A 26,733-nucleotide genomic window follows, 5' to 3' on the forward strand; every position below is an offset into this window, starting at 1 on the left:
GCAGGCACTCTCTTCTCTTGGGAGACACACTGGACATAAAATCCCACAGCAGGAGCTGTTTCTCAGTTTTTGGGTCCCCAGGCTATTGACCCCTCCCTCAACAACTGCACCTCTAGACCCCTGGCCTCGCCCACAGGTGTCTGTGGTTCGGCAACATCTACAATCCCCACGGGGATTAGACGCATGGTGTGGGGCTGGAGTCATCCTCTTTCTCTCTCCTGCCAGTTCCCTCAAGAGAAGGTTTCGCAGTTTCCTTCTTCAAAGGGCACAGAAAGACGGGGCTGGGTGCTGGGGATGCGGATGCCGCGGCCACTCTGGCCTCCCTCTGACTCTGCACCTACATCCTTCGTCTCCAGAGAGGCAGCCCCGCTACACGTGCCAGGGCCCACAGCTCCCGCCATGAGGCCTGGGGCTGACCTGGTGGCCCACGGTTTTCTTGTGCTCCTTGTTGGAGGCTTTCAGGGGGGGTTTGGCAGAGCGAACACTGATCTTTGAAGATGTGGCGGCGGCAGGAGCAGAGTCTTTGCCATCATGGAACAAGTCAGCCACCAGGGGGAACTAGAAACAAACACAGGAAGAAGAGAACAAGGGTTCTTGGACTTCAGGCAGCTTACACTCTTTCCAAGTAGCTTTCCAATACACGCCTGAGAGAACTGGAAACACACGTCCACATTATTCCTAAGAGCGTTACACACGCACAGCATTATTCCTAATGCCCACAAAGCAGGAACAACCCAAATGCCCATCAACTGATGAACAGATGAGCAGACTATGGTGAATACCCACAATGCAATATCACTCAACAAAAACTATAAAGGAATGAAGTCCTCATACGTGCTACAACCTGCGTGAACCTTGGGAACATGCCAAGTGAAAGAAGCCGGACAGAGAAGACCACATAGTGTGTGATTCCATTTACAGGAAATGTCCAGGGGACAGAACGTAGTATACGGTTTGCCAGGGGCGAGGGGAGGGGCAAAGTGCAATGCCTGCTGACGGGGACAGAGTTTCTTTTGGGAGTGATGAAAATATTCTGGAATTTAGCATGGCGATAGTTGTACAACTTGGTGAATATTCTAAAACCACTGAATTACATAATTTAAAAGGGCGAACTTTTTTTTTTTTTTTGGTACGCGGGCCTCTCACCGTCGTGGCCTCTCCCGTTGCAGAGCGCAGGCTCCGGACGCGCAGGCGCAGCGGCCATGGCTCACGGGCCCAGCCGCTCCACGGCATGTGGGATCTTCCCAGACCGGGGCACAAACCCGTGGCGGACTCTCAACCACTGCGGACTCTCAACCACTGCACCACCAGGGAAGCCCAAAAGGGTGAACTTTTGGTACAAGAATTATATCTCAATTTAAAGAAAGGAAAAAAGTAATTTTCCCAGACAATCTCACTTAACCTTTACCTACAAAGATGGACAAAACTTCTTTCCCTTCTGGTGTGGTAGAAGGTAGCTATGTTCTAAGAAAACTGTTTAAATTTTTCCATACTTATTATTACTGGGTCTTGTAAAGTTATTTAACTTCCTTAAGCCTTATTTTCTTCATCAGTAAAATAGGGATAAGAATGTACCCATTATGTGGAGTTGTTATGAGACTAAATAAGAATTCCTCTCTGTTAATGCACTGTGTGTACCAGGGTGAAGATCACACCATGCATGAGGGGCAGGTGGGACACAGAGTCCCAGCCCTCCCCCATCCCCTACAAAACTAGTCCTGCCAGCATCCCTTGGGGAAGTGGATGCTGGGGATAGAATCAAGTGTTGTAAGGCCACTACCACATGCCTGCATGTGGGGAGGGAACAAAAGGAGCCCCAGGCCCCACTCTCCAACCCTGAGCCACTCCCAGTCCCAACAGAAGAGAGGCTCAAATGCTTGTGCCTCAGCATCCAGGCTCTGGTCCGTCACATCCCCTGCACCTGTCTTCCCACAGCCCCCATAACGACGCTGTCTCCCATCTCCTCCCGCCGATTCTGAATGCCCTGAGTCTGCCTTCCGGGGGCTCTGCAATCGGATCCCACTCACCCCCTTTTTTCTTTAAATTAATTTTAATTGGCGTATAGTTGCTTTACAATGCTGTTCCTGCTGTGCAGCAAAGCGAATCAGTTATACGTATACATATATCCACTCTTTCTTAGATTTCCTTCCCACTTAGGTCACCAAACAGCAGTGAGTAGAGCTCCCTGTGCTATACGGTAGGTTCTCATTAGTTACCTATTTTATACATAGTACTGTATATACGTCAATCCCAATCTCCCAGTTCATCCCACCCCCCCTTTCCCCCTTGGTAACCATAAGTTTGTTCTCTACATCTGTGTCTCTATTTCGGCTTTGCTAATAAGTTCATCTCTACCATTTTTCCAGATTCCACATATAAGCGATACTATATGCCATTTGTTTTCCTCTTTCTGACTTACTTCACTCTGTATGACAGTCTCTAGATGAAGCTGATCACTTTACTGTCACATAAACCACCACACTTGTTATTCCCACCTTTGCTCACTGTTATTCTTATCTGAAACACCCACCTCCTTCTCCTACCTGCTCGTCCCGAGAGCCCCGTCTCTCAGGGTCCGGCCCTGCCTCCTCCACCACCCTTTCCCAGATCACTTCCATCCACTCATTTCTGCCTCTCCCAGGCTCAGCCTGTGCCAACTGGGTACCACCCGAGGTCTGTGCTGGGCTCTGAGCCCTAGGCTTGCTGAACCTACAGCCTCCTAGCCTTCACCCTTGATGGAGGATGAGAGCTGAAGAGAAGACTAAAGGAGATAATCCACGTGAGTACAGAGAAGAGTGCCCGGCATAGAATAAGCACTCATAAATGATCTAGTTTTATTATTTTTATTGGGGGTATATATATATATACATATATGAAAAATCTGTCTACATTGTGAAAGTACAGATGCCTGAGGAAGTTATATTTTTGAGCTGAAGAGGAAACAGAATCAGAGAATTTAAATCTGGAAGAACCATAAAGATCAACCCTCAACTTCCTGTGGCAGGTGAGGAAAGACAGCTCTGGGAGGAGGGACCTACCAGACCCTGCTTCAACCCCCAGTCGCCCCACAGCAACCACGGCAGGCGGCATCAGCTCGCCTAGGGCTGTTGGTTAATGGATGAGCCAGGGCTGGAAGCAATGAGCTGGGCCTCCTCTCTGAAGACCTCTTCCCTGAGATTCAGCAGGTCCACATTCCTCCGACTTTCTGCCTACTTTCCCCAGTGTGTTCTTTCCCAGCACCTTTCACTGGTCCATCTTCTGCACGTCTCTCCTTTGAGTGGCTGATCCCCAAAACTTCACCCTCACCACTTAATTTTTCTAACACTCATTCCCTGGACAGTATCCTTCATGCCCATGGCTTCAACTATCACCTTCAAGCCCATCTCTCCATCTTGATTTTCTTCCACTACCGTGGTCCATAGTTCCAACCATCTGCTAAATATCCTGCTTCTCCTCCCTCTGGGTGTTCCGCTGGAAACTCCAAATTCAACATTTAGGTTAGAGATCCTGCCATCACCCTACTTCTCATCCCCATCAATCACCAAGTTCTGTCCGTGGTTAAGTCTCAGCAGTCCTTTCTCGATCAACCAGAATGTCACTGCCCTGGTTCAGGTCTACCTGAGCTCTCTCAGGTAACTCACTAGAGTCACCTACAAAACTCGAGTGCCCTACCTCCAGGCATACATTCATACAAACACATTCTACCCCACAGCCAGTTTTCTCTAAATCCAAACCATACCCAGTAACCCCCTGTTTACAGACCTGCTGGTCCTCACTGTCCATGGCAGAGAGCCACCATCACACATATTAACTGAGAACAGGGGTAGGGGCTGGAGGGGTCGGGGGAGAGGACAGCCCAGGCATGGGGACTCTGTAAACTGGTGCCAGAGACCCAAGGCACACGTGAGAAAAGGTCAGGTGCCCAGGCAGAGTGGTGCCTAGAAATTTCCATAGGGAAATAATTAATGGGAGGCTGAAGCCAGGTTCACATTCTAAAGGCATCAGTGATTCAGTCAGCCAAGTCTAAACAATATATAAACTGATTAAATTATTCTAATTCATATACTTTCAGAAATAGACTTCCAAGATGTTTGAGTCTTGGGTAGAAGTTACCAACTGCATGACTACACTGTTTAAGGGGTCTAATGTACTGAAATTGCTAGTAGTAGCTTTTTTCTGTGAAAAATCTGTTAACTTCTAAGGTCAGGAGCATGTATCAGAACCACAGGAGGAACTTTGAAATCGGATTTAATTATAAGGGTATTTTAAAACGTAAGCCCCTTTCTCTTGCTTCAATCAGAAAAGCTATGCCTTTTTCTTTTAATTTGACATATTAAAGGATTTATAACTTAAGAACAAAAAAGGAAAACTTGAACTCAAGGCAGATTTTAATCTACACTGGCATTGTGCTATGATTTGGGAACACCCAAGGTTTAGTCTGTAGAATTTGAATTTTATTTTATAAGTTATGTTTTAATTGTAGGTCCCTGCTATTGAGACCGCATTTGGAAGTGGTAGGGTCCCTGGGATGGAGAAGAAGATGAGTTTTTTGGGACTTTAGGGAGGAGGGGCAGGCTTGACATTCTATACAGAATTTGTATGATAAACTCAGTAAACGCACAGAGACATCTAATTTGACCACAGGGCTGAAGGACCGACAGGCACCATGTGCAACCTCAGGCTGCAGGCAGCAGTAAAAGACCAGGACAAGGGGGCTGGGCCAGACACGGACCTCCTTGTCCCAGGAGTGTCCCCAAGTCCCAAGGAAAAGGAGTTACCAAGCTCTTGTTTGAAAAAGGATTCACGCAAAGGAACACATTTCTGAGTGAGAGAAAAAAAATTTTTTTTTTAATTGACTAACTCCAGTTCTGCTCTTAGAGTGACTGGAAAGTCTATTTACCAGCTGACCGACCAGTAATGGAAGTGCTACAGTTCATCTTAGGGCAGCCCTCAGAGACACGCTCCACCTGGGCCTTTCTAAAAATTTACTCCCTTCGGTCTTGAAAACACTTAGATAAAGTCTTCAAACAAACCAAGTACTTCCCTGATACTCTTTGTCACTTATTTCAAAGTGTCCACAGGTACTGGCTTTCATGTTCTCTGCTATTCAAGTCTATATATAGATTTTAAAAGCCTGAGGAAGATCTATTTGTATATATAGATCTATTTGTATCTATCTATATATATATATCTATATATATCCATATCTATGTCTATATCTATATCTATATATCTATTTCTATATATATAGATCTATTTGTATATATATATATATACATATATACATATATAGAGATCTATTTGTATATATTTGTATATATAGATTTTAAAAGCCTGAGGAAGATCTATAGTTGTTACCTTGGAAATCACACCTATTCACTTCCACTTATATGAACATAAAATATCTTTTCTTTAAAACAGACATGTGAAACTAAAATAAGACACACTATAATAACCATTTGATTGGAATCTCTTGTCTAGAATCTTATCTTTAAAAGCTATGGCTGTAAACAAAGTAACAAACACATTTTCCTTTCAATCAATTCTTTTACATGGTAAATGCTACCCTCTGGGGGGAAAAAATCTCAAACTTTTAGGTAAGAAATATTCTGTTTAAAGGGGTTTTAAAGAGGATTTGGAGGAAAAGCCTCAGCACTTCATTTGTTTAAAGAAGGAAAGGGGGACCTTCCTGGATTGCAGAGAATGATTATATTGTTTTACTGACTAAAGTTCTCTCTTACATAGTTACCTATTTATTCTAAATGTTGGTAGAGGCGTTTTAACTACCAGTACAAACTGATTTTAAACAGGAAGCATTCCAAAAACACTTAAAAGCAAATGTTATATAGTATGTTGACTCAAAGGCTATTATATAAAAAATAAATTAAGATAAAATTTAAAGCAAATGCGTTTGCTCAAAATGAAATGTGTGTATAACCTGTAAGGAAGCTAGCAGCACGGAAAGCAATGGAATGCATGCATTGTCACCCTTGATGAGCTGAAGATGAGGGAGAAGAGAGATGGGGGGAGATGGAGTTTGGGCCTTGTTGGAGCTACTCCATCCTGACTCCTGGACCTCCAGGACTGTCATGGCCCAGGGTAGGCAGTTTTGGGCTAATATGGTCTACTTGGCCTCTGGACCACATTGGTCTCAAGATCCCTTCCGCTGGGATGGTGTGGAGAGGTGGCATCAGGGCTGCCTGCCTAACCCCAGCGTGGCCCTCACTGCCCAGCACCTGCTGGCATAAACTCTGGACCCACTGCCCACCTCTCTGACTTACACTCAGCACTGCCCCAGAAGAAAAAAATTCTCCTTTCGAGATTTTTTTTTCAGATTGATAAAATATTGCTTTTTACAGTAAACACTAAGAAAGAAAACCCTCCACCTTTAGCATCTAAAACAAATCAGTCTGTTAACCTGAAATCGTGTTTTAAAGAGGCATCTCTTAAGTCTCTATTTATAGCTCTCTGATGGCTGAGAAAGCAATTAGCTATATTATAGCCTCTTAGGCAATGTAACTGGCTTTACTAATTACATTCTCATTAACACCATTTTATCTCGCTGCTCTTAGTGGAAGTTCTTCAAACATCCTTTTGGCTGATAGGGTATATGGTAGTCTTCCATCCCATACTGCTTAATTTTTCACAATAATTTGTTAATTTCTTATCAGGGATGCCACACAAAAGAAAAAAGCTAATAGGTCTCCCCCCAGATAAAGATACTTTAAGTAAAACTATGGGTTTACTTACAGGATCTAAGATCTAGCTATGCTTAGTGAGAAGAAAACCAATAAAAAAATTGGGCATTAACTGGATACCATAGGCTTGCATCTTTCCAGGTCTTTATTTTTCTCTCTGCTTTTAAGTGCGTCTTAGAAACATAAACCACTGGTTCTTTAGAAATGTTAGTTGGTGAAGGGGGAGGCTAGAGTTGTGGCAGGTGGGCAGGGAACAGAAAGAAGTTAGTACCATTTAAGAGTAGATCACAGACCTACTTTACACTCCAACTTAGCAATACCTCTAGACTTTTGAAGTGTACATTCTTTGAACCGTCAATTCCATTTCTAAAATTTTACAGACATAACTATACAAGTAAGCAAAGATATATGTAAAGGGCATTCCATGCAGTATTATTTGAATTAGCAAAACACCAACAGCTGTTTAAAAAAAGAAAAGAAGTGGATATGTACTCATGTGGAAAGATGGCCAAGATACAACGGTAAGTGAAAAATTAGAGAGGATAATGTATAATGCAATTCATTTCAATCTTTTTTTAAATTTTTTTAAAAAATTTTTTTGGCTGTGTTGGGTCTTTGGTGCTGCGTGCAGGCTTTCTCTAGTTGTGGTGAGCGGGGGCTACACTTCCTTGTGGTGCATGGGCTTCTCATTGCAGTGGCTTCTTTTTGCTGTGGAGCATGGGCTCTAGGCGCATGGGCTTCAGTTGTTGTGGCTTGTGGGCTCTAGAACGCAGCCTCAGTAGTTGTGGCACACGGGCTTAGTTGCTCTGCGTCATGTGGGATCTTCCTGGACCAGGGATCGAACCCGTGTCCCCTGAATTGGCGGGTGGATTCTTATCCACTGCGCCACCAGGGAAGTCCCCATTTCAATCTTAAAAAGATGTACCAGTATGTTTGTATCATCAGCTAATAGGTCTCCCCCCAGATAAAAATACTTTAAGTAAAACTATGGGTTTACTTATAGGATCTAAGATCTAGCTATGGGAATTCATGAAAAGGGAGGTCAGGAATGGGAGAGAATACTCTCATTTTACATATTTCTATACTATTTGAATTTTTATAAGCCTATATTTCATTTCTAATAAAAACCCAATCTACAATGATACCCCTGTTTAGAAAAGAGCTAACACGGCAGGCCTGAGACTGCCATCCTAGAAAGGCCTGCTTACAAGGTTGACCCTTGGCTGGCGTCTGGAAATGTGGATTTTGAGAGGGTTTTCAGCAGTCCGTGATAAGAATGGCTCACTGAGCCTAAACTGTTTATGCAAACAATATGGTTTATGCTGAACGAACCTGCTTTCCTTCTGGGAGTCTGGAATTTTGGTATGTGCTAGGCAAAGGGTGCCCACGTCACTGACTCTCAGTAGGGAACCCTAAATGCCCAGGCTCAGGTGAGCGGCTCTGGTAGACAGGTCACAGGCATCATCACAACTCACTGCTGTGGGAATTAAGTATATTCAGTGCGACGCCAGCGGAAAAGGACTCTGGAAGCTTGCACCTGGCTTCCCCTGGACTTCACCCCATGCACCTTCTCCCTTTGCTGATTCGCTTTGTATCCTTTTGCTGTAATAAATCATAGCCATGAGTACTACAGCATGCTGAGTTCTCTGAGTCTTCCTAGCAAATGGTTCAATTTGGGGGTGACCTTGGGGACTCCCAGCACATTCTTATTATTCTTTTCCATAGAACCTTCTTCTTGACCTTCACAGCATTACCCAAATTTTTGATTAAACTCTATATCTTTTCACTAGACTGTAAGTTCTGTAAGGTTAAGTACATACCACACAAATATTCAATAAAGTTTGTTAAATAAAAATAAGAAAAAAAATCTCAGTGACTAATAACAGATGATCTGCTGGAGAGCGAGTGTGAGAGATTCCCTTCTAGATTCTGGGATCCCTAAGAGACACTCAAATTAAGACAAAAATTAATGGCAGAACCAGACGCTGCATGTCCCTCACTTGTGCTCCCACCTGAAAGGAGAAACTTGTAACAAACGTTTCTCAGCCCTCTAAGGCCAGTGTCACAGTAACAGGAGGTCACAGGCGTCTAACTTCTAAGACGCACACAATGAGGACACGTGCTCCTCAGGGCTCAAACCATCCACTTCTACTCTCTCCCTGTGGCTTTTCTCCCGTTCCCCACCTCCCTTGCAAAGAATGGAAAAAGTCACGTTAACTACCATGGACTAGAGGGCTGGACAGCTGGCAAGCCGAGGGGTTAATCTTGCACTGACATGCACATTTACCCAAAGCAAATTTGTCTTAGTGACGACTAATTCCCTGATGCTCCAGATATCGGGAGATGACACGGGGGCTGGGGTCTGCCCCGGGCCACCCACATCGCTGGTACTGACTCAAATCCTCCCTAAAACCCTGGCCTCAGGGCCACATGATTTACTTGCCTTTAGGTGCCTGGGTCCATTTTGCGGGGTGTATTTTCTCCATTCCATCACCTCACCCTACTGCATTCATCTAAAGCTTATCACAAAGAGAAATTAATCTGCCATTTCTAGAGTTATCAGGCCTCTGCAGTGAGTTCAGTACCATGTGGTCTGGTAGAAATCCTCCTAAATCCTGGAGAGTCCTTTTCTGGGTTCCCTCTGAAGGGCTGAAGCCAGCAACGGCACCTGCATCGGTGGGGTGGCTTTCTGTAACGGCGGGGCTCGTGCTCCCCACACCCCCCACCCCAGCCAAACCTCCTCTCTTTTCAGGTACTGTATGCTTGTTTTTCTGCCCACTAGAATGTAAACACCTAGAGGGTAGAATCTATCTTATTCACCTTTGTACAAGGTGCATTTAGGAGCAGTGCCTCACAAGGTATGTGCTTAACAAATATTTGTTTAGGTGAATCAGTGCCTTGTTCCCTCTACCTGTAGAATGGACACAATATTGGCTATCTTTTCTTCATGCTCGAAGGAAATAACTGAAATTCCAGAGATAACAGAAAGTAACATTCCAAAATTGTAGATTTAAGTGTCCCTTGGATCCTATTATTCCATTTAAGTTTCTGGCCATAGGGAAGTTCCACAGACTGCTAAGCAGAAATTAAACGCACTTATACTAGGATCTGAAGGGGTTTAAGTACTTTTACATCTGCATGTAGGAGGTGGAGGACAAATGACCCAATGAATGCCAGCAATGTTTTCACAGTTATACCTACCAACGTCTCTCCGATTGTCACTTCTCCTGTTCCCCCCGCCCCCCTGTCCTTCCATTAGATGGTATCTTTCCTAGTCACCTCTGCCATCCCTTGCTTTCTTCCCTCCATCAGGCCGTCCTCAAATTCTCAGACTGAAATAACCTACAGAACCCTCACCTGCCCCTGCCCCGCACCTCTGCCTCGGCCCCTCCAGAGTGGGGACGGCACCAACCACACCCTGTCTGGCTCTGGCCGTGGACACCCCACCTCTGTTTCCCTGCTTCCGACGCTCTTTACCTTGCTGGCCTTCAGAATGTTGATCTGCTCTTCGTACACCGTGTCTCTGTTTTTCTCCAGAAAACTATCTGAAAGGTACTCCACCTGGAGCCACGGCAGGAAACAGAAATGGTAGTTAGTGCTCCAGCCTGACCCAGGACGCTCAGCAGCTTCTCCAGTAGTTTCAGCTCATCCACAGTGTTTTCTGAAAAGAGCTGTGCGTACATGGGAAACCCACAGATGTTCTCATCCAAAATGCAAACCCAAGATGTGATCAGGGTTTACATAGAGGGAGTTGAATATTCATTTTGCAGAAAACCATATTGTTTTTAAAAAGCAGTTCCTGTAAGATGGCCTTTAATAGAAGGCTTCCTTTGGGTGCTCTAAATGCAGCTTGTCAGCCTTACCCCAGATCAACTGAATTTGAACTTGCCTTTGAGCAATACCCCAGGTGACTTGCACACACATGAAAATGTGAGAAGCACTGGGCTAGCGCACACAGAACACAATCCACGTAGAGAAATTCTAGGTTTACGCCAGCTGCTGGGAAAGGAGCTACCTGAAGAAGGATCACTCTTTTCTTTTCTCTCTCAGGCTCCAGAAGAGTAGACAAGGCCCCACCCAAGAGACTCCAGGCCCTCTGAATTCAAAGGTCAGCTCCCTCTTAGCCCAGGAACCCCGAGTCCACCTTGGACGGGGCTCATGGAGCACCGGGCCCACCAAGAGGAGACCCACCTTATCTGCAAAGTGGACGACAATGAAGGCGGTGTTGGACATGCGGGGTTTCTGGAAGTGCTGGTTGCCGGAGTGCCGGTCGTAGAGCTTCTGAGCCCAGTTCTGGTCAGTTCCTTTAGGGACCTGTGGATCCACAAAATCAGGTGCTTTGTGAAGAGGAAAAAGGAAGCCAAGAGTTAAGGCAGAGTGATGGAGTCCGCCAGTAAGCTGACCTCATGAGGCTGGATTCAGCTCTCAGACCTGGACCCTAACTGGACGTGGAAAGCAGATTCAACCGTGAACACTTGGGATCCCACATGGCATGCTCTCAACATGCCCTGTACGCTGGCCCCCTGAAGGGGTGCGCTGAGCCTCAAAGAACCTGCTGTTTGGCAGACGCTGGAAGAATTGGGAGAGGAAGAGGGTGGAGGCCAAGGTCACAGGAGTAGAATCATAACCCACAGGATAAATGTGAAGATGCTTCTTTGCTCCGGTGGGGCCAGTGACTTCAGGGTCATGAACACACCACATCCACCTCCAGGGCCAAACTCCTGCTCACTCAGGTCAACTCCTGCAGCAGGAAAGCCCACTGTCTCTCTCTAGGGTCATCTGAATACCAGTGTCCAGGCTCAGATCAAGTCTGTCCTTTTCTCTGGAGACTTTCCTGACCACCCTTGATCTCGCTTTGGAATTCTTCCAATTTAGCTCTTACACATGCACTGTGCCTAATATTGTTCATCATTTGGTTTTTGTGTATTGTCTTGTCTCTATAAACTGTAAAGTAAGCTTGTTGGGTTCAGGAAGTATGACTTACTGTTTTTTTTCCTGTCCCTCAAAGAACTTAAAATTGGATTCCAGCCATGCATTGGATGCTAAGTACCTGGTGATTGAGCTACGCAGTACTAACCTCTACGTCCCCCAAATTTAAAGTTAGGGATTTACTACATTAATAATTCTGAAGGGCGGCCTCTTTTAATATCTTTAGAGACGGCTTCAGAAGTGAAAAAACATCTTGCTTTGTTGAAAACACAGCACGGAGTCACTGTAACCACAACTCAAATTATCAAGAAAGAGGGTACCTCTTCTGATGGGAAGGTGCTCCCCACCACCCGTCATCCTTCAGCATCACTGCACACGCACCTTCCTCAGCTATGGGCCACCAACTGACTTGCCCTTTTCATTCGTTTAGATTGTATATTTGGATCAGGCAGGGTTGAAGGTGACCCTTGCACTAGCCATTTAAAAAGGGCTTTGTTTAGTAAATTAATAAAACCAGTGTCATACGAAAAATGCTTACACATTTGAGAACAAATTTCTCAAATACTTTGTAAGAAAACAGATTTTTCTCAATATCCAACTTGGTGTAACTAGTATTGAATATCCAGTGCTAAGTGCCACAGGAGTTTTAAGAAAACTCCTTCTTGAAGGAGGCTATTAATTGTGTTGGGCAGACAAAATAAAATATATTTAATTCAGCATTTAAAAATATATTGTTTTGGGCTTCCCTGGTGGGGCAGTGGTTGAGAGTCCGCCTGCCGATGCAGGGGACACAGGTTCGTGCCTCGGTCCGGGAAGATCCCACATGCTGCGGAGCGGCTGGGCCCGTGAGCCATGGCCGCTGAGCCTGTGCGTCCGGAGCCTGTGCTCCGCAACGGGAGAGGCCACAACAGTGAGAGGACCACGTACCACACACACACACACAAAATATATATATATATATATATATATAGTTTTATATTTGTCTCCAAGCATCCTGTGTTTAGAAACACCAGGTACAGGGGGAAGCAAGAGGGCAGCCTGGCGGAGCTGTCAGGAGGCGAGGCTGGAGAACAGGAGCACAATGGACCCAGCACTGGCAGAACCGGGCAAGACAGAGCAGAAAGGGTAGGGCTATGATGAGAAGCCTCACCTGGTCAACACTTATATTTGCCAATATCAAAATTGTCTTGTCTTGACAATGAAACTGGACTTCTGTTACAGACTCCAGAATTCCACATAGTCTCTAATTCAGACTTGCATAAATCAATGAGTAAGGGAGGCCAGGAATCAAGGTCATAGGTATACATTTTCCCTGACAAGGGTCAGTCTCTCTTCTCACCCCCACCCTTGACTAAAAATAAGGGCCAGCAGGAATTCACAACCATTAAGAATCTCAGATAATAATCAAAGCACATGCCCAAAGAACTTACTGCCAGGCAGTTTTCTATACATTTTCGATGTATTAACTCATTCAATCCTCGCAATAATCCAATGAGCTAGGTACTATGGCTGTATACATTTTACAGGTGAAGAAACTGAGACAGAGAGGTTAGGTAACTTGCCCAAGGTCACACAGCTGGGAAGTAGCAGAACTGGGGTTCAAACCAGGACAGGCTCTAGAGTATGTGCTCCTCACTATCATGCTTTCCTGCCTGATGAGAGAGTTTTAAAGGTAACCACTAAGGCAGGGTTAGGCAGGAGGTAGTTATTTCCAAAAATCTTTCCAAAAAGTAGATTTAGAACAGGCGTAGGAGATAGAAAGCAAATTTTGTCTTTTGATAAAATCTACAATAGACTGTGGTTATCAGTAGCTCTGGAATATGCAGCGAATCAAATCCTTTAAAAAAGAATCTGCCAGGGCTTCCCTGGTGGTGCAGTGGTTGAGAGTCCGCCTGCCGATGCAGGGGACACCGGTTCGTGCCCCGGTCCGGGAAGACCCCACATGCCGCGGAGCGGCTGGGCCCGTGAGCCATGGCCGCTGAGCCTGCACGTCCGGCGCCTGTGCTCCGCAACGGGAGAGGCCACAACAGTGAGAGGCCCGCGTACCGCAAAAAAAAAAAAAAAAAAAGAATCTGCCAGCAGCTTCATGCGAGCCTCCTTACTCTCCTCTCCAAGGGCACTGGACCAGGAGCCTGGACCCCAGCTCTGTCCTCATCCAGGTGGGTACTGTCCCTCAGAGGGCAAGTCCCTCTGATCTGCTCTGTTGGCCACTGGTCACAGCAAAAAGTGAAGGCCCCATCTATATGAAATGTCCCGGATAGGCAAATCTCCAGAGATGGGAAGTAGATTAGTGGTTGCCTAGGGCTGCGGGGGAATGGAGAGTGACTGCTAAGGGGTTTCTTCAGGGGATGATGAAAATGTTCTAAAATTGATTGTGATGGTGATGGCTGCATGACTCTGAATATACTAAACAACACTGAATTGTGTATTTTAAATAGGTGAATTGTATGGTTCATTAATTCTATCTTAATAAAGCTGTTAAAAATGCATTAAACCTGACTTTACTCTTTGTCATTGAAATAAAACAGAGAAAACATGGGGGCGGGGGAGAGGGGAATGAAAGTCCTCAGACTTACTAAGCCCCTCAACAGCTTGGGGTATACACCCTGTGGCCCAGGACAACTTTTCACCAAGGTGCTCTTGGAACCTTGTCGGAAACTGTACTCTCTCTTGAAGATGTCTGGCTGTCATCACTGGCCTGGGACATCGCCAGGGGCCAAAGCCTGCCCCAGCCCAACAGTTGACAAGAGCTGACTGCTAAGGACCCCAAAGCCAGTTATTCCATCTCTGCTCCTTGTCCCGTCTCCCGGGGCCCCTGCCACCACGGCCGCCTCCCCGGGCACTCTTTCACTCCATCCCATACCTCCGTGGGCTCCCTGATGCCCTCTCAAATGACCCTGCCCCCATCAACCCCGAATCCTCCTGTGATAGCTGGGCCTCCAGGACTCTGCTGTCCTAACAGTTCTAGGCGGAGGTGGCTCCTTCCTCCCCACCTGGCAGCCATCTCCTCCAAGGCCAGTTCCGGGCCTTTACTTTTCCACCCCCACAAAACAGCCTCTCCGCGTGCTCAGCGAGACGCTAATTCTAGAACAACTCAACGACCCATCCTGTCTCTTCCCACACCTGGGGGGCTGGCTAAGATCACACGTCAGCTGCTCTTCCCTTAATCGACTCCTGCTGATAATTTAATATAATTTAGTATGGCCGCCAGAAAATAAAATCAAATTTCACTGTGAGCATCACTGCTATGGATTAAGACACTGTGCCCACATTGAAGGGGAGAGTGGACCCCGACAACTCCCACATCTCACTTTATGGTCTCTGACCTCAGTAAACACACCTCCGCACTCGGTATTGCTCGTCCGTATTTGTAGGACACCCTGTCCTCTCCTCCTCTGTTCCCTTCAGCTTCTAACCCTGCTGCATCTTAGCAGATGCCTCGTTTCCTCCCTCATAGGGAGGCCGGCCGTCAAGCAGGAAACTTCAAATTTCTGCTCTACATCCAGAAACGCAGCTGCATCCACAGCCCTTCGATCCTTCGGGCCCTTCTCACAGGAGGGAGCGCTTCTCCCCCTAGCCGGCATCCTGCACACGCACTCCTGCCTCCTGGAGACCTGGATCCGCCCAGCTTCCCTCTCCCGGAAGCCTCTCCCGCCTCTCCTCTCTCTCGCCTCCTCCTTTTCACAGCTTAGCCTCCAGAAAGGAATTCAGACGTGCCATCTCCACTGCCTCACCTCCTATTCTTTCCTCAAGTTACTGAAATCAGGCTTCGGCCCAGACAACTTCCTTGAAACTGCTCTAAGCAACAACTCGCTGCCAGATGCAGGGCCTCCGAGGCCCTCACCATTGCTGCCCCCCCTCCTCAGCCCCTCCGCTCCTCGCCTAGACCCTCAGCATCTCCCCCCGGCTGGACAAGCACAGCGCTGCCAGGGCACTGCGGACTCCAGTCTCTCTCCAGCTTACGTTTCACACAGTTGCCAGGGAGACCTGTAGAAAAGTGAGCCACACCTGATCACACCTCTGCCCCGCTTCACACCCTTCCACCCCCAGAGCCCCCAGAGTCAAGTCCAAACGCCTTCGCTGCGCAGGCAAGGCCGAGCCTCCTATCCTTGGACGGTTCCTCCTCCCACCCTCGCCTGCCACCACCATGGGCTCTCTCTGGACAGATAGGACCATTTCATATTCTGTGAACGTGACATTCCCTTTGCTCAGAACCCCTCTCCCCTCATGTGACCCCTCCTTACACAGCTGCCCAGGGCATGCTTTCCCCCTGAAACTTTCTTCTCAGTGTTTCCATTTCCCTGTCATCCGGGGAGATGATCTCAGTGCTTGCTCGACCCCCTCAGAGGTGTGTTGAAGGGAACATGGGGTTCGCAGGGTGGATGAATGCGGGAAAGGCACTTCCCTGGCCTCCACCACAGGCTTCAAAGCTGCTCACAAGCCGTGGCCTCTGGGGCGACGTCTTAGCAAACCACAAGCCCTTGGTCTTGATCCACAGTAAACTCTCATGAGAGCAGCCTTGCCCAGGTCAGGAAACACAAGGGTATCCACCTCCCCGTCTGCAGGCTGCTTTCCTTCTCCTGCCTCGTCGAGCGAGGTCCATCCCCGTCGGCTCCGCAGGCTGGGTTCCATGAAACAGAGAATCCTAGTCAACAGGGCAGAGCTCGCCTCCCCGACCCAGGCCTTCCTTTGTGGGTCCCTAACACAGTCTCTACAACCTGAGACGGTGTCTGTATCATTCACTAGAATTGCTTCCAGGGGTCAAAGCATCATTTTCACAAAATTCCTGCTAAAATGCAAGTATGTGATTTATGAGAAAACATGCACTGACATCTCAAATCCTATCACCCCTAATCAGTTTGTTCCTCCAAGAGGGAGGGACTGATGACCGAGACATGGGGAGGGCAGGGAACTCGGGGTCTGAATTTGGCGGAGGCACGCTTATGTCCACAGCATCCGCAGCAGCCTTAGCGCTGGGGGAGGAGAGTTTTGTTACGAGCAGCCTGGAAACTATCATTTTCCACAAGCAAACACCCTCTCCCCTGGCCGTGGTTACTGAGGAGCAGCTGTAGTTTGCAGCTTAGTCTGGGTCTGACGATAAATTCATGACTGTAAGGAAGCTTTTCCACCTGGAGGAATCTGGAGCACTTTGCTGTCCTGGTCCCCAGGCCTCCTGTGCAGCTTCTGGCGCCCATCACAGGCTGAGGAGACCCACCCTGCGTGCTGCCCCTTTCAGTCCATGGCTACCCCGAATCCACGTTTCTCATCTAAATCTCAGCCCACTGGTCCCGCCTGCCACTAGGTGTCTTCTCCAGGAGAAGTGATTTTCCCGATGGCTGCTTTTGACTTCATTTGGCTTCGTGGCCTGTCTCATGGGGGTCACAGAACCCACTTCTTCACAGCACGACCTGATTCTTTCTCACCCTGCAGAGTGTATCTGAGGCAGTTCCACATCCAACAGGATGGCTCCCGAGAAACGCAAGCTGCCCAGGTACGACCAATTCCATGGGAATCCCTAACCTGCTTAGGTCACAGCCATGGGTGCTGCTAGAAGGGTGCAGCAGGCTGCCCTGTTTTCTAAAGTCAGATTTACAGTAAGATTTCCATACAGCAACATGCACCCTTTTTAACTGCAGTTTCATGACTTGACAAAAGTAATAACTGTTGGTTAAAAATCCATCTGTTACTAGAAGGTGAATCAGATTATGCTGAATGACCCCGAATTCCCAGAGTGGTTAAACCTGGCGGAAGATGGTGACTACATGGTGGGGTTTTGTATTATTCCCTAATTTGCTGTTCAGCTTGCCTCCCCTGCTATACTTGTGACTGGCGGCCAGTGAGTTTGAAAGTGTCACGTTCACAGTACTACCCCCCATCCAACGGGACACTCCGAGTCCCCACCAGCTTGACTAGCAGGAAACCCAGGCTTATCCTCAGACCTTCCCTTCGAAGGAGCCTCAGGGATGGGGAAGCAAGGACCTAACAGAACTGCCGGGGCTGCGTGCAGCTCAGCACTCTTTCTGACTCGGTGAGCCCTGCCCTGCCCTTGAGGTCACTGTGCTGTCACTCCGCTGCCCCTGCTGGGCTCTGGTCCCTGCCCACAGCCCTCTGCGGGCCCCTCGGCCTCACTCAGGCCGAGCTCTTCCCCAGCACCATCCTGGCCCTCTTCACCCTTTGCTGGCCGGCAGGGAGATCCCTGCCTCCACTCCTGAGGGTCTTCCCCTCAAGACCAGACATACAGTACGTGCATAATACATTCTGGGTGTCTGGCAGGAGTTTGAGTTGGATACAGTCTTCAACTTAAATCACTTAATTTTACAAACCCAAACAGAAGGCACCACAGAGCATAAGGCAGAGACCGTCCCTATAAACACAGCCGGATTTTACTTCCCCTTAGCTTCTTGAAAGTAACATAGGCAGCGTGCATTCTGTAGGAAGACTGAACAGAAAGGTCTGGGGATCCCTACTGCCCCGGGGATACCCAAGGCTTCAAAGTCTAGGGATTTGGGGAAGTTACTTTCAAAACTGCTGAATATTTGCACCTTGGCCCTCCCTGCAACCACTGCCTACTTTTCGGCTGCACTGCTAAGCACTCCTCCACCACTCCCAGAACCACCTGCTGCCCGGCCCAGTGCTGCTCTGAGTGCCCCCCACTCCCTCACCCAGAGGCCCGGGTCCCACTCTCTGGACGGCAGTCTGAGGTCTCTCACTGTGCACTGGGACCCATGTTCTCACCACTGTGACTTGACATTTCTGGGACATGTTCCCTAGGGTAGTGGCACCTCTGAGAACCTCAAACTGTGAGCCAAAACAAACGCACAAGTAGCCCTGGATTGCCTGCCAAAGGCAGGAGAAATCAGGGAAAACTGATTAGACAGCTGCTGAATTCACAGACTCAGTCACCCTGAGGCACTGGGCTGTTCCTGTGAGAGTCATGTGTAAGGTGAAAGGAGAGGCCAGGCCCCTGGGGCCGTGGTTTTGGTGTAGTCAGCGCTTCAGCACAGAGCCAGGTAGAAAAGTGCAGAACAAGCCCTGTATGACCTTGGACTTCACAACTGGGTAGGGGAATGAAGAGCTGGAGCCCTCCTGGAGCCAGGGCCTGGGGGGCTGCGCTGGCTCAGCAGGTCAGAACGGGACCAAGAACATGGGTTGGGGGTGTGGAGCTGGGAAGGTTACGGAGAGGATCACAGAGGATCACACGGGGGAGGGGAGCGTGTTCCCCGAGTGTCAGAAGGGAGCTATTGGCCGTGGACACTGAGCCAGGAATATGAGTGAGTGGTGAACACCAGGAGGGGAGACTGGAGGGCCTGGGCTGTGACTTCTGTCACTGAGCCAGTGCGACTCGAGGCAGGGACAACTTCTTATCACCTTCACCACAACCTCACAGGTGGAGCAAGACAAGGCTCACCTCTGCCACACTGAGGAATTACCTGTTCCTGAATCGGACTCCAGATGAAGTCCCCAGCTTTGAAAATGTGCTGAAAACCATCAGATAAAAATATGGTGGGGAGGACCTTCAAGACGGCGGAGGAGTAAGACGTGAAGATGAGCTTCCTCTCCATAAATACATCAAAACTACATCTATATGTAGAACAAGTCCTACAGAACACCTACTGAATGCTGGCAGGGGAACTCAGATTTCCAAAAAGCCAAGAAAATCCCCATGTAACTGGGTAGGGCAAAAGAAAAAACAACAACAAAAAGAGACAAAGGAATCTGGACAGGACCTGCCCTTCTGGGAGGGAGCTGGGAAGGAGGAAAAGTTCCCACACACTAGGAAGCCCCCTCACTGGTAGGGCTGGGGGAAGCTTTGGAGCCACGGAGGAGAGCGCAGCAACAGGGCTACAGAGGGCGAAGCGGAGAGATTCCCGCACAGAGGACCGGTGCCGACCAGCACTCACCAGCACGAGAAGCCTGTCTGCTCACCCGCCAGGGCGGGCGGGGGCTGGGAGCTGAGGCTCGGGCTTCGGAGGTCGGATCCCAGGGAGAGGACTGGGGTTGGCGGCGTGAACACAGCCTGAAGGGCCTAGTGCGCCACAGCTAGCTGGGAGGGAGTCCGGGAAAAAACCTGGGCCTGCTGGACAGCAAGAATCCACTGTGGTGGGCTGCGGGAGAAGAAGGCAGGCCCACCAGAGGAGCTTCCTGCTCCGTGTGCCCACAGACGGCAGGGCAACGCCTACACGAGTGTGAGCGTGAGCCGCAGCTCTCATCTCGGAACCCAGAGGCTGCTGCCGCTGCCACCAAGGGTCCTGTGTGCAAGGCAGGTCACTGCCCACACCTTCCCGGAAGCCTGTACAGCCCGCCACTGCCGAGGGTCCCACGATGCAGCACTAACTTCCCCGGGAGAAGGCACAGCCCACCTCAGGCTCTTGCAACTTCGTGCCAGCCTCTGCTGCTGCAGGCACACCTGCACATTCCAACTGTGACTGCTGTATGCCTCCCTCCCCCCGGCCTGAGTGAGCAAGTGAGACTTAACAGCCGCTGCTTTCACCCCCTCTTGGCTGGGAGGGGAACAGACACCTGAGGGCAGCTCACACGCAGAGGTGGGGCCAAAGCCAAAGCTGAACCCCAGGGGCTCTGCGACCAGAGAAGAGAAAGGGAAATCTCTCTGTGCAGCTGCAGGAGCAGGGGGTTAAATCCCTGCAATTGGCCTGGTAAACCCCACATGTGTGGAATACCTGAATAGACAACAAGTGTTCCCACAATTGAGGCTGTGAACTTTGGGGACAAGTACACACAGGAGGAAGGCCAGATCAGGGGCTCAGCTGGCCCAACAATGCCCACAGCAGGCCCAGAGACCTACTGAGAAGTATCAGAAGACTTCCTGGATGGGCAGGGATTGGCTGCAGCTCACTGGGGGGACACGGACACTGACAGCTGAGGCCCCAGGAAAACATCACTACTTTGTTTTGTCTGTTTGTTTGTTTTGTTTTGTTCCATTGTTCTTTTTTTATGATTATTCTTTTAATTTTAATTTTTTATTTTCTTTCTTATGCTTTTATTTTTAATATATTTTTAATTTTATTCATTATTTTTTCTTCTTTCTACTGAACTTTTTTGTTATATTGTGTTTTTTCCTTGTGTTTGTTTTTTTCTTTGTTTTGCGCTGTTTTCATTTTATTTTAAACTATATTATCTATTTTTACTTTACTACTTTGTTGTTTTGTATTTTTTCCTTTTGTTTTAATCTTTCTTTTGTCTTTACATTTTTTGTTATCGTTTTTGTGTGTTTGCTTTATGCTTTCATTGCATTTTTTTAGTTTGCTTTCTGCATTTGATTTGTTCCTGGTTCTGTGTATTTATTAGTTTACTTTTTAGTATTTGTTTTAGTTTTTGAGCTTGTTTATTGGTTTAGTTGCTCTCCTCTTCTTCATTCTCTTTTTTTATTTTCTTTTCTTTTTGTGAGTGCGTGTGTGTATGTTTCTTCATGTGATTTTGTCTGTTTAGTTTTGCTTTTACCATTTGTCTCGGGGTTTTGTCTCTTGTTTGTTTGTTTCTTCTTCCTTTTCTTCCACGCCGTGTGGCTTGCAGGGTCTTGGTGCTCCAGCTGGGGGACAGGCCTGAGCCTCTGAGGTGGGAGAGTTGAGTCCAGGACGTTAGACCACCAGAGAACTCCTGGGCCCATGTAGTATTAATTGGTGAGAGATCTCCCAGAGGTCTCCATCCCAACAATAAAACCCGGCTCCACCCAAGGGCCAGCAAGCTCCAGTGCTGGACCCCTCATGCAAACAACTAGCAAGACAGGAACACAACCCCACCCATTAGCAGTAAGGCTGCCTAAAGTCATACTAAGCTCACAGACACCCCAAAACACACCACTGGACGTGGCCACTGCCCATCAGAGGGACTAGATCCAGCCCCACCCACCAGAACACAGGCACCAGTCCCCTCCAGCAGGAAGCCTACACAAGCCACTGGACCAACCTCACCCACTGGGTGAGAGAAGTAAGAGGAACTATGACCCTGCAGCCTGCTTTCTGACCTCAAACACAGTAAGTTAAATAAAATGAGAAAACAGAGAAATATGCAGCGGATGAAGAAGATAAAATCCCACAAGACCAAACAACTGAAGAGCAGATAGGCAGTCTACCTGAAAAAGAATTCAGAGTAATGATAGTAAAGATGATCCAAAATCTCAGAAACAGAATGCAGAAAATACAAGAAACATTTAACAAGGACCTAAAAGAACTAAAGAGCAAACAAACAGTGATGAACAGCACAATAAATGAAATAAAAAATTCGCTAGAAGGAATCAATAGCAGAATAACTGAGGCAGAAGAATGGATAAGTGACCTGGAAGATAAAATACTGGAAATAAATATCACAGAGCAGAATAAAGAAAAAAGAATGAAAAGAATTGAGGACAGTCTCAGAGATCCCTGGGACAACATTAAACACACCAACATTTGAATTATAGTGGTCCCAGAAGAAGAAGAGAAAAAAAAAAGGGTCTGAGAAAATATTTGAAGAGATTATAGCTGAAAATTTCCCTAATACGGGAAAGGAAATAGTCAATCAAGTCTGGAGAATGCAGAGAGTCTCATACAGGATAAACGCAAGGAGAAACACACTGAGACACACATTAATGAAACTATCAAAAATTAAATACAGAAAAAATATTAAAATCAGCAAGGGAAAAACAACAAATAACATACAAGGGAATCCCCATAAGGTCAACAGCTGATCTTCCAGCAGAAACTCTGCAGGCCAGAAGGGAGTGGCAGGATATATTTAAAATGATGAAAGGGAAAAACCTACAACCAAGATTACTCTACCAAGCAAGGATCTCATTCAGATTCAATGGAGAAATCAAAAGCTTTACAGACAAGCAAAAGCTACATGAATTCAGCACCACCAAACCAGCTCTACAACAAATGTTAAGGGAACTTCTCTAAGCGGGAAACACAAGAGAAGAAAACGACCTACAAAAACAAACCCAAAACAATTAAGAAAATGGTCATAGGAACATACATATCGATAATTACCTTAAATGTGAATGGATAAAATGCTCCAACCAAAAGACACAGACTGGCTGAACGGATACACAAACAAAACCCATATATATGCTGTCTACAAGAGACCCACTTCAGACCTAGGGACACATACAGACCGAAAGTGAGGGGACAGAAAAAGATATTCCATCCAAATGGAAATCAAAAGAAAGCCAGAGTAGCAATACTCATATCAGACAAAATACACTTTAAAAAAAGTCTATTACACGAGACAAGGAAGGACACTACATAATGATCAAGGGATCAATCCAAGAAGACATAACAACTATAAATATTTATGCACCCAACATAGGAGCACCTATGTTGAGCACAGAGCATAGTAGTCTCTTAGGATGCTTTATATTTCTGCAGTGTCTGTTTTAACTTCTCCTTTTACGTTTCTAATTTTATTGATTTGAGTCCTCTCCCTCTTTTTCTTGATGAGTCTGGCTAATCAATTTTGTTTATTTTCTTGAGGAACCAGCTTTTAGTTTTATTGATCTTTGCTATTGTTTTCTTTGTTTCTATTTCATTTATTTCTGCTCTGATCTTTATGATTTCTTCCCTTCTGCTAACTTTGGGTTTTGTTTGTTCTTCTTTCTCTAGTTCCTTTAGGTGTAAGGTTAGATTGTTTATTTGAGATTTTTCTTCTTTCTTGAGGTAGGCTTGTATAGCTATAAACTTCCCTCTTAAAACTGCTTTTGCTGCATCCCACAGGTTTTGGAGCGTCGTGTTTTCATTGTCATTTGTCTCTAGGTATTTTTTGATTTCCTCTTTGATTCCTTCAGTGATCTCTTGGTTATTTAGTAACATATTATTTAGTCTCCATGTGTTTGTCATTTTAATGTTTTTTTCACCGTAATTCATTTCTAATCTCATAGCATTGTGGTCAGAAAAGATGCTTGATATGATTTCAATTTTCTTAAATTTACTGAGGCTTGATTTGTGACCCAAGATGTGATCTATCCTGGAGAATGTTCCGTGTGCACTTGAGAAGAAAGTGTAACCTGCTGTTTTTAGATGGAATGTCCTATAAATATCAATTAAATCTATCTGGTTTATTGTGTCATTTAAAGCTTCTATTTCCTTATTTATTTTCATTTTGGATGATCTGTCCATTGGTGTAAGTGAGGTGTTAAAGTCCCCCACTTTCACTGTGTTACTGTTAATTTCCTCTTTTATAGCTGTTAGCAGTTGCCTTATGTATTGAGGTGCTCCTATGTTGGGTGCATATATATTTATAATTGTTATATCTTCTTCTTGGATTGATCCCTTGATCATTATGTAGTGTCCTTCCTTGTCTCTTGTAACATTCTTTATTTTAAAGTCTATTTTATCTTATATGAATATTGCTACTCCAGCTTTCTTTTGATATCCATTTGCATGGAATATCTCTTTCCATCCCCTCACTATCAGTCTGTATGTGTCCCTAGGTCTGAAGTGGGTCTCTTGTAGACAGCATATAGATGGGTCTTGTTTTTGTATCCATTCAGCCAGTCTGTGTCTTTTGGTTGGAGCATTTAATCCAATCACATTTAAGGTAATTATCGATATGTATGTTCCTATGACCATTTTCTTAATTGTTTTGGGTTTGTTTTTGTAGGTCGTTTTCTTCTCTTGTGTTTCCCGCTTAGAGAAGTTCCATTAACATTTGTTGTAGAGCTGGTTTGGTGGTGCTGAATTCACGTAGCTTTTGCTTGTCTGTAAAGCTTTTGATTTCTCCACTGAATCTGAAAGAGATCCTTGCCAGGTAGAGTAATCTTGGTTGTAGCTTCTTCCCTTTCATCACTTTGAGTATGTCATGCCATTCCCTTCTGGGTTGTAGAGTTTCTGCTGAGAAATCAGCTGTTAACCTTATGAGAGTTCCCCTGTATGTTATTTGTCATTTTTCCCTTGCTGCTTTCAATAATTGTTCTTTGTCTTTAATTTTTGCCTATTTGATTACTATGTGTCTCAGCGTGTTTCTCCTTGGGTTTATCCTGTATGGGACTCTCTGTGCTTCCTGGACTTGGGTGGCTATTTCCTTTCCCATGTTAGGGAAGTTTTCGACTATAATGTCTTCAGATATTTTCTCTGGTCCTTTCTCTCTCTCTTCTCCTTCTGGGACCCCTATAATGCGAATGTTGTTGCATTTATTGTTGTCCCAGAGGTCTCTTAGGCTGTCTTCATTTCTTTTCATTCTTTTTCCTTTATTCTGTTCCACGGCAGTGAATTCCACCATTCTGTCTTCCAGGTCACTTATCCGTTCTTCTGCCTCAGTTATTCTGCTATTGATTCCTTCTAGTTAGTTTTCATTTCAGTTATTGTATTGTTCATCTCTGTTTGTTTGTTCTTTAATTCTTCTAAGTCTTTGTTAAACATTTCTTGCATCTTCTCAGTCTTTGCCTCCATTCTTTTTCCAAGGTCCTGGATCATCTTCACTATCATTATTTTAAATTCTTTTTCTGGAAGGTTGCCTATCTCCACTTCATTTAGTTGTTTTTCTGGGTTTTATCTTGTTCCTTCATTTGGTGCATAGCCCTCTGCCTTTTCATCTTGTTTATCTTTCAGTGAATGTGGTTTTTGTTCCACAGGCTGCAGGACTGTAGTTCTTCTTGCTTCTGCTGTCTGCCCTCTGGTGAATGAGGCTATCTAAGAGGCTTGTGTAAGTTTCCTGCTGGGAGGGACTGGTGGTGGGTAGAGCTGACTGTTGCTCTGGTGGGCAGAGCTCTGTACTACTTTAATCCGCTTGACTGTTGATGGGTCCAGCTGGGTTTCCTCCCTGTTGGTTGTTCGGCCTGAGGCAACCGAACACTGGAGCCTACCTGGGCTCTTTCGTGGGGCTAATGACAGACTCTGGGAGGGCTCACACCAAGGAGTACTTCCCAGAACTTCTGCTGCCAGTGTCCTTGTCCCCACGGTGAGCCACAGCCTCCCCCACCCCCGCCTCTGCAGGAGACCGTCCAACACTAGCAGGTAGGTCTAGTTCAGTCTCCCCTGGGGTCACTGTTCCTTCCCCTGGGTCCCGATGCACACACTACTTTGTGTGTGCCCTCCAAGAGTGGAGTCTCTGTTTCCCGCAGTCCTGTCAGAGTCCTGCAATCAATTCCCACTAGGCTTCAAAGTCTGATTCTCTAGGAATTCCTCCTCCTGTTGCTGGACCCCCACGTTGGGAAGCCTGACATGGGGCTCAGAACCTTCACTCCAGTGGCTGGACTTCTGTGGTATAAGTGTCCTCCAGTCTGTGAGCCACCCACCCAGCAGTTATGGGAATTGATTTTACTGTGATTGCGCCCCTCCTACCGTCTCATTGTGGCTTCTCCTTTGTCTTTGGATGTGGGTTATCTTTTTTGGTGAGTTCCAGTGTCTTCCTGTTGATGATTGTCCAGCAGCTAGTTGTGATTCTGGTGTTCTCGCAAGAGGTAGTGAGAGCACATCCTTCTACTCCACCATCTTGGTTTCTCTCCAACATCATTCTTAATGGTGAAAAACTGAAAGCATTTCCTCTAAGATCAGGCACAAGACAAGAGTGCCCACTCTCACCACTAAAAAAAATGTACTGTGGATTTCAGTGTATTTTCACTCTGTCTTCCACTGTCTTATTCATTGTTCCTTCTCACTTTCAAAGTAATGAAACTTGGAGAGTCCTTCTGGAAGGGAAACATCTGCTCCCCCTAAATCATCAAGCCACAAGCCACCCTTTACATGGAAGACATGGGAGACCAGAAAGTAAACGCAACTGGGCTCTTCCGTTTCAATACTGAGAACCACGTGGCTTCTACACCTTTTGATTAGAGTTTCCATCACTGGAGGAGCTGGCATATATTTACCCCTTCATCACCAAACACCAAACCAGAAGTTTTGAAGATCATCAGATCCAACCCCCCTCAATTCATAGAGCAGAAAACCAAAGGCCAAAGTAGTTAGGTGATTGATAACACCCAGTTCCCCTGCCCCACATTTCCAAGGCTGCCTGTTTCTCTCCATGCTGGCAACTCAGGACTCTTCCTGTTATAGCAAGTAGCATCCATGACAAGCTACATGGGGGAAATCTACAGCTTTCACCTGCTACCAATCATGGGGCTCTTATCGCTCCCAAGCCATCTGGCATGGTAAAGATGACCCTGTGCTCTTGA

At 46.5% G+C, this 26,733-nt stretch overlaps 1 protein-coding gene across 1 annotated transcript in view; it reads right to left on the reverse strand.

Annotated features, from left to right (window-relative positions):
* Positions 1-26,733, reverse strand: part of MYO5B (myosin VB) — a 382,117-nt gene that overhangs the window by 91,215 nt on the left and 264,169 nt on the right. Inside the window, exons 13-15 of the mRNA XM_060119082.1 lie at positions 10,890-11,012; positions 10,176-10,259; positions 418-558 (exon numbers count right to left, since the gene is read on the reverse strand). Of these exons, the coding sequence (XP_059975065.1) occupies positions 418-558; positions 10,176-10,259; positions 10,890-11,012 (348 nt within the window). The remainder of the gene's footprint in view (positions 1-417; positions 559-10,175; positions 10,260-10,889; positions 11,013-26,733) is intronic.

This window comes from Mesoplodon densirostris, chromosome 15 (assembly GCF_025265405.1).
Source record: "Mesoplodon densirostris isolate mMesDen1 chromosome 15, mMesDen1 primary haplotype, whole genome shotgun sequence".
Lineage (NCBI taxonomy): Eukaryota > Metazoa > Chordata > Mammalia > Artiodactyla > Ziphiidae > Mesoplodon > Mesoplodon densirostris.